This window comes from Salvelinus namaycush, chromosome 4 (assembly GCF_016432855.1).
Source record: "Salvelinus namaycush isolate Seneca chromosome 4, SaNama_1.0, whole genome shotgun sequence".
Lineage (NCBI taxonomy): Eukaryota > Metazoa > Chordata > Actinopteri > Salmoniformes > Salmonidae > Salvelinus > Salvelinus namaycush.
This window is the reverse complement of record NC_052310.1, coordinates 23,438,213-23,446,564: the sequence shown is the minus strand read 5'-3', so window position 1 is coordinate 23,446,564 and position 8,352 is coordinate 23,438,213. Positions and strand designations below refer to the sequence as shown.

The following is an 8,352-nucleotide window of genomic DNA, read 5'->3' as shown; positions in this document are numbered from 1 at the left end:
GGAAACAACATTGACTTCAACCAGTGTGTGCCCAGTGGGTTGAGTCAATGCAGACAATTCGTAGAACAATATATCTGCTTGCTTGGCTTATTGCAAACCTTTACCTCCCTAACATCCGTTCATGGGTACATTGTAGGGGACACAGGAAAATACTTAAAAAGCCCATTGCATAGTGTCCCTGTGCAAGTTCAGATAGTCCACCTAAATCCAACCAGGACTCAGCCCTTAAAACACTCAAACAAATTCATTCAGCTCTCCTTTACACAATACAATTCCAAGTTCCACATTTAGCAAGCAGGTCATCTTCTTAGTCCAGTTAGGAACACATCTCAATGTGTTACACCAATGCATGTTACACCAATGCATGTTACACCAATGCAACAATTCTTCTCTCAATCTATTTTCCAGGTACTGTGTGAGAAAAAGAACAAGGTGCTATCTTTAGGTATTTTAACTGAGTGAAAAGATGGCACCGGAGTTGACGGACATGGGTAATGTTCCTTGTGGTGACAGACTGTGACAGAAGCCTGCCTATAGACATGCTGTTTACATTGGGAACATGTGAGGGCTGTTGACATGATGTTCACAGTGTTCACTACCATCAGGTCTGTTAGATTTTTTTCCTAATCTCTTTAAATATTCTCTTTTATCTCTCATGTACAATTTGGAACATGCAAGAAGACACGCTTTTACTATATACATTACACATATAGTACATACATACACACATTTGAGAACATCATTAAAGCACATTCCTCCACATATTCTTGTTTTATCTACAGGTCTGTATTTTCTAGCTATTTGGTGTGTGTTTCTTTAGGCGTACATGTTTTTGTCCCTTTTTTGAGGGTGCCCTGTCCGTGCCTGATATGGTGGCATGATATTCTGATCCAAAAGGCATTTTCCGGGAGATCTCAGGTTTGTCTCTCACTCGCAGATCAGGAGTGGTGCTTACCTGAATTCCTCGTGTTTGCCTTTTCAGGCTGAGCTGAGCCGGTAGGACCTGGAGATGTCCCCTGAGCCCCCCGTTGACTACCTCCAGACGGAGCCTCAGACTTTCCTGCTGAACTTCCCCATTTCTCCTCACCGCCCTTGGGCCCTTCCTGGGATCCCATCTTCATAGGCCCCAGCACGTTTTTGGCCACACTGGTCAGCTGAGTCACAAAGCTTGGCTTGTCACCAGGGGAGACGGGGTATGACTTGCTGGAGCAGGGGGAGGCAGCGGTGGAGGAGGGGGACATAGGGTTCTCCTCCACCACCTCCAGGTGACTCCTCTCCTCCTTTGCCCCTCGGTAGCTGCTCAACGGGACAGAAACCTTGTCTGCTCTGGATTTTGTTGAAGCAGGAACTGGGCCTATGGTAAGAGGGGATGGGGCCGGGGTTGGGGCTGGTGCTTGGGTTGGGACTGAAGGAGCAGGTCCTTTAACCTTGGTCTCAGTGGCTTTGTCAATGCCACCCATCCCTCCTTTCAAAGTGCTCTCTCCCATCTGTGTGTCTTTACTTGCCTTGGCCAACTCTGTAGCTCCCGCCCTCTGTGTAGTGACTTTGTCTGGGCCCACACTCCCTTTCTTCTCACTCTTCTCCTGGTTTCTGCTTGCTGGGGTGGTGTCTGTCTGGACAGCCTGGTGCTTACGCTCCTGGGAGAGCGGACTCTGGGATGTAGCCTGGACTGGGGCCCTGTCAGTGAGTTTAGGGCCTCCACTGGCTGTCTCAGAGCTTGGAGCACTAGAGCTTAGAGGTTTGTCTGCTGGGCTGGACTTGGCCCCTGGAGTGGAGGGGGTTGAGGCTGGGCTAGGCTGGGCCTCACCTGGTACTGGGGAAGCTTTTCTCTTCAGAGCCTCGCAAGGGGTTAATGTCTGAGCTGTCTCACCAGCGCTGGTCTTGGGCTCCACTTTAACAGGTGTGCTGTCAGTGTGAGGGTCAGATGCTGTAGTCTGGGCAGCTCTCTCCCTCCCTGTCAGCAGTGTGTCCCGGCTCAGGGGCGACTCCTGTCTCCCCAGCCTCCTCGCAGGCTTCAGGCACCCTGTCTCTCCAACCGTGGGGGGAGAGGGGGAGGAGGAAGACGAGGGAGAGGGGGGAACGGGCCCGTTCTCTCCCTCCATCTCCAACAGACTCTGCAGGCTGTGCTCGCAGTGGTAAGACTCCCTCCTGTAGTCCCCATGTGACACCTCCAGGCTGTGCTTACGCATTGACACCCCCCCTGCAAGGGGTGAGGAAGCTGACGACGAAGATGAAAAGGAGGTCAGGAGTGTCGCGCCCAGTTTCTCTGACGACTGAACCCGCTGTAGCAAGGGTGAGCGGGGGGGCTCTGCGCTTTTGGGCCTGGGACGGGCCACAGGGGGAGAGGAGTGGAGCTTTGCTGGGAAGGCCTGAGTGGTGTTGGAGCTACCCACTGTGTGGCCAGATAGGGGTGGGGGAGAGGAGGTGGTGGGGGAGGGTGTGTGGGCCAGGGGGGATAGGGGGATGTTGCCAGCTGACTTGCAGCGGGCTGAGCGGTACTGGCGGTGCAGCTTGGGGGAGAGGCCGTGCAGGGAGCTGGGTCTCATGTGCTGGGAGGCAGCCGGGGAGTTAGGGGTGCTGGAGACTGGAGAGCTGCTCTGAGAAGTGTTGCCTGAGGAGTGAAGAAGAGACATATAGCAATAATTCAAACTGTATTATTTTGTTATGTGAGGGTGCAGATGCTAAGAGGAGTGCTGTACAGTAATGTAGGTAGAGTAATGCCCTTCATACTGACCCAGGTAGGTGGAGTCGGGGGTGGAGCGGTAGCTCTGTGTGGGGGAGCGGGAAGAGAGGTTGTGGGTGGGGGAGCCTGGGAGGCTGTCCCCTGATGACAGAGAGCGGTTCAGAGAGGACAGGCTGCGGCTGGTGTGGAGCAGGTTCGACTGCTTAGTGATTTTCCTGAACAACGAGCTGCGCTTCTTACTGCGAGTGAGAGGTGAAAAGAGAGAGGTGGGAGGATGAGAGGAGAGAGAGAGTTAGAAAAACAGTCAATGACATTGATTTTCTAGAGCGCTCATCTGAAATCATAGTGTAGCATCTGCTGTGCAGAGAAACCCACTTGTACCTTTCTTGTCCCTCCTTAGCCCCTGTCTTCTTGTTGCGCCGTGCCATCTTGGACTTGTAGCTGGACTTGCGGGCAGGACCAATCTTGATGGAGGTGTTTTCAAAGGGCGTGGTGGTCACCGTCACATTGTTTCCACTCTGGAGAAACAACGGAAACAAAAAAAGTACAGTATGCACTGCTTGCACAATTATTAGGCAAATTGTATTCCTCAGGATACATTTTATTGTTGAACAAACACAATGCTCTCAGTCAATCCAAAATGTTATTGAATCTCAAACCTGAATGTTTAACAAAGGAATAGTGAGTTTTGTCTTTCTCAGGGGAATATATAAGTGTGCACAATTATTAGGCAACTATTAGTGTGCACAATTATTAGGCAACTACATTACAAAAATAATTTCTCCCAACTCACTTTTTATTCTCAATTTGTACAGTAAGTGTAACAAATAAGTAACACAAAATGACAATTAAATAACATTTTTGGCCTTTCAAAAATATTCAGTGACCAATATAGCCACCCTCCTTTTAAATAACTGCCATGAGCCTTCCATCCATGGAGCCTGTCAGTTTCTTGATCTGTTCACGATCAACTTTCGCTGAAGCAGCAACCACAGCCTCCCAAATGCTGTTCAAAGAGGTGTATTGTCTTCTCTGACTGTAAATCTCACGTTTGGGAAGGACCCACAAGTTCTCAATAGGATTTAAGTCAGGTGAGGAAGGGGGCAAGGTCACTATTTGTGACCTTGCTGGCTAGCCAAGCAGTGGAGTACTTGGATGCATGTGATGGAGCATTGTCCTGCATAAAGATCATGGCCTTCTTGAATGCTGAGGACTTCTTCCTGTACCACTGCTTGAAGAAAGTCTCTTCCAGTTTCACTCCATCTTCAACCTGAAAAGGTCCAACTACCTCATCCTTAATGATAGCAGCCCATACCAGTACCCCTCCTTCACCTTGCCTGACTCGAAGTGGTGCCCTGTGTCCATTACTGATCCAGCCACGGGCCCATCCATCTGGTCCATCAAGAGTCACTCTCATTTCATCTGTCCATAAAACCTTTGAAAAATCTGTCTTCAGGTATTTTTTTGCCCAATCTTGTGAATCTTATTCAGTGGTGGTCGTGTTTCAGCCTTCTTGACCTTGGCCATGTCTCTGAGCACTTCACACCTTGTACTTCTGGACACTCCAGGTAGGTTGCAGTTCTGGATTATGGTGGCACTGGAGGATAATGGGTTCCTGGTAGCTTGACATTTAATTATTCTCAAGTCTTTTGCAGTTAATTTGCGCCTTTTCTTCTCCCTGCGTTTTATGCGCCCCAGTTGACTGTTCGCAACAAAACGTTTGATTGTCCGGTGGTCACGCCTCAATAGTTTAGCTATTTCAAGAGTGTTGCATCCGTCTGAAAGGCATTTTACAATTTTAGACTTTTCGGTGTTAGTTAAATCTATTTTTTGGCCCATTTTACCTGAGGTAATGAAGCTGCCTAATAGTTATGCACACCTTGATATAAGGTGTTATTCACTTTCACCACACCCTCCCTCATTACACATATACATATCACCTGAAAATGATTACATCCCATAAGTATTCAAGTATATATAGTTTGGAGTTGGAAAATGTGCATAGAAATAATGAGAAGATCAGAATACTCACTTGCCTAATAATTGTGCATGCAATGTATGATAGGCTTCACCTGTATTCTATACTTTAGAAAAAAACACCTGTTTTTTCTTTCTTTTCCTCTCACCTTCAGAATGAGCTCCACCACCTCAGTGTGCACCAGCCCGTGGACAGACTCCCCGTTCACATGAGTGATGAGGTCACCAGCGCAGAGTCCCGCCTCCTGGGCAGGGCCTCCGTCCTCCACATGCTGTGATTCAAACAGATCAACATCAATCAAACAAGTCATCATGCTATTGGACAAGTCTGTTTTTCCACTACAAATTGTAGCGATGCTTTGTTATGATACAGAACTTCTTCAAATGAGTGATGTCTACTTAACACTACTTTCTCCATGGAAACGAACACAGAACATATTATCTCTATCACTGTCTCACCCAGACCATGTGGTGTACGCTGTAGACATCACTGTCTCCCATGTAGACTCGAATGGCTCGGAGGGTGAAACCGTACTTCTTCCCAGAGCGGTGGATGGTGATGGGAGAACGCAGCACGTTGACCGTGGGCGAGTAGTCTCGGCTGGGGGAGGAGTCACGAGACGACAGGTCGGAGGAGATGGATCGAGGAGACATGGGGCTGGCCAGGGGGGACGTACCATGCTGCTCCACTGAGGAGGGGGGAGAGAATCACAGGAATAAAGTGTGAGAAAAAACATTTGAATAAGTCAAATGAAGGTCAAAGCAATAGATCATCTTTAAGAAATGTACTATTTTCCATAACAAGCCCAGTTAACCGTTTTACTGTTTTACTGTTTAACATTAATATTGTCATTAGCAACAGACTCTTCTCGCTCTTCTCACACTCCCTTGCCTTCCAGCTCCTCACCTGTAGGTATGATGACAGACAGGGCTGTGGTGGAGGCAGACTTGATGACCTTGGTCACAGGTCGCGAGTTGCGTTTCTCTCCCTCAGCTGAGAGCTGGCTGTGGCGGACCCTCCTCAGGACCAGTTCGTTGGTGGCCCGGGACCCCTGGGGCTCTGTGGCCCCAGCAGTCACAGTACTGTTGGGGCTGGGGATGACTCCCATTAGTACATCAGCTGGCCTCAGCAGCTTGTCTGGAGCAGAGCAGAAAGATGGAGGAATAATATCATGTAGGTATCAAAGTGTATGTCAAGCCAGGATTCATCCATTATCCAATGCCAAATGCCCTCACCTCCAGCAGTCAAACCATTGCCCTCCTTTTCCTTCCTAAAATCCCCCTGGCTGGATGTGGTGCCCATGGATGTGGTGCCCATGGCCCCCTCCAAAGATGTGCCCCTGGCCTTGACTGGGGGCTGTCTGGTGGGCACGGGCAGCTCAGGATCGGCCTCTAGTGGGGAGGCGAAGCGGTGAGTGTCCATGAGTGCAGAAAAGCGTCGCCGGGCCCCAGATGGAGGACTGGAGTCACTCTCAGTGAAGGAGGACTCTGAGCATGACAGTCGCTTCCTACACACAACAACACAGCACAGAATAGATTTATTGTATTTATGAAATCAAACCATGAGTAATGATAATGAGAGCCTTGATAATGAGAACCAACAATGTCACATTTCCAACTTGTTATGCAAGGTAAGAGGGCACTAGTACTAGTCAGAGTACAGTAGTGGTCATACTCACATCTCAGGTGATCCTGTCCTCCAGCTCTTATCTCTCAAGGTCAGGCTGCCCAGGCTCTCTCTCTTGGCTGCCCGGTCCTCCCTGGGACCCTTGTGCTCCCGCCGGGTCACCGTCGAGGGCTTGTGCTCTAGCTGGGACAGGTGCTCCATGCTGCTGTACACCTGTAGTTCCCAGCAGAGAGAGAACCAATAAGCTTTCTGCACCCACAGAGGGAAAAATTACACATTTTCCCATGATTCTTTCTTTTACAATAGATTCAGTGGAACAATTAGCTTTCACAGATTAGTCAAGAAGGGGAGATCTGAGCAGAAAGAGACATATGTCTGAGGCATGTGTGTCAATAAAATCCAAGGTTACGAAAGAGATCCTTTCATGACTTAGTCTACCATGTGTGATAGTCACATTAAGTCACTTGGCTCAGAGGTATGTCTCTTTCTGCTCATCTCCCCTTCTTGACTAATCTGTGAAAGCTAATTGTGCCACTGAACCCATTGTAAAAGAAAGAATCATGAGAAAATCTTTGTAATTTAGGATTATGAGATTTACTGACAGGCTTTAGGGAAGACACGTTTACATGGCCTAGACTTGTACAATGAGGGGCATCAAGTTAATCTAGCTCAGCAAGGAGTGTTGGAGAAGGGAGGTGAGACAGAAGAACTGATTAGGCCGAAATATAGGTTTTACCATAAACATCAATTAATAGCCCAGGCATTTATTTGCTTGAATCACTGAACACAACATGCGCTTATTAGACACTGGCTTCTATTTGAGTCAGGTGTCTTTCCTTAATGCTCACAGCGTTTGCTCACTTGCATAGTTAATTGTTTAATTCCAGCATTCACCTCCAGTATTTTAATCAATATCTTAATTTCCTGCACTAATGTGCTATCATTTACACACTGTGCCACGTTTATTTTGTCTTAGTATGCCTCTAATAAAAATATATTTAAAAAACCACCCTTGACAGAATATATATTCTCCTTCTTGAATGTGCATTTTTTTCTGCAGTTCTTACTTTCGTCACTAGAGCGAACAGCTGATTTCTGGGGGGTCTGTATTCCTGAAGTTGTTGACAGTTTTTGTGCTTGCCAGTTAGCTAGCAGTTCTCATCTGTTAGCAGCCAATGGCTAGCAGTTCTCCTCTGTTAGCAGCCAATGGCTAGCAGTTCTCATCTGTTAGCAGCCAATGGCTAGCCGTTCTCATCTGTTAGCAGCCAATGGCTAGCAGTTCTCATCTGTTAGCAGCCAATGGCTAGCAGTTCTCATCTGTTAGCAGCCAATGGCTAGCAGTTCTCATCTGTTAGCAGCCAATGGCTAGCAGTTTCTTACTGGCGATAAAAACTGATGATTGCCATCACTTTTTCGAGCCATTACTGAATTATTTAATGTAACAAATTAAACATTAAACCTTGTAAACAATTCATGGTAATTCATGGTAACGTTGTAAACAATTAATTTAGACCCAGTGTTTATTTCAAACAGGCGTTTATTTGCTGAAATCTGTAGTGTTGGCCGGCTATTAAAATGGACTGGTCGGCTATTTGAGACTGTGTTTAATTGAAGTTTTAAGGTAAGTTTAAGGATGAGTAAGTGTAGAGTTTGACCTTGCTGAAGCGAGGGGAGCAGGAGGAGAAACGACGGATTTCGACAGGTTCATCATCATTGGTGTCGTCCTCATCATAAGAGTGGACATGGTGGTAGCGGTCCGAGCGGGCTGGGGACGGAAGAGGACATGACACAAACACACACACACACACAAATGCAAACAGACAAATAGCATGGACAAGTGCCTCAAAGCTCCAAACACAGCTAGTTCTTATCTCTATCCCATATGCCAGTGGTATTCAAAGTTGGGGTTGCGACCAAACTGCAGTTATTTTTTTAGGAACAGAGTAAAGATTATTGTATGGGACAATATGCAAACCTTTTTGAGAAATACAATTTTATTAAGTAAATGTATTTATTGGTTTCTTTGATAAGAGATTCAAATGTTATTGAAGGTTATTTGTTGATG

General features: G+C 47.2%; 1 protein-coding gene across 1 annotated transcript in view; it reads right to left on the bottom strand.

Moving 5' to 3' along the window:
• Positions 1-938: 938 nt before the first annotated feature.
• LOC120045793 (microtubule-associated serine/threonine-protein kinase 1-like) overlaps positions 939-8,352 on the bottom strand; it is a 28,274-nt gene continuing 20,860 nt past the window's right edge. The window contains exons 18-26 of the mRNA XM_038990725.1: positions 7,943-8,052; positions 6,340-6,500; positions 5,897-6,168; positions 5,568-5,798; positions 5,120-5,349; positions 4,810-4,932; positions 3,065-3,201; positions 2,735-2,922; positions 939-2,611 (exon numbers count right to left, since the gene is read on the bottom strand). Coding sequence (XP_038846653.1) covers positions 939-2,611; positions 2,735-2,922; positions 3,065-3,201; positions 4,810-4,932; positions 5,120-5,349; positions 5,568-5,798; positions 5,897-6,168; positions 6,340-6,500; positions 7,943-8,052 — 3,125 coding nt within the window. The remainder of the gene's footprint in view (positions 2,612-2,734; positions 2,923-3,064; positions 3,202-4,809; positions 4,933-5,119; positions 5,350-5,567; positions 5,799-5,896; positions 6,169-6,339; positions 6,501-7,942; positions 8,053-8,352) is intronic.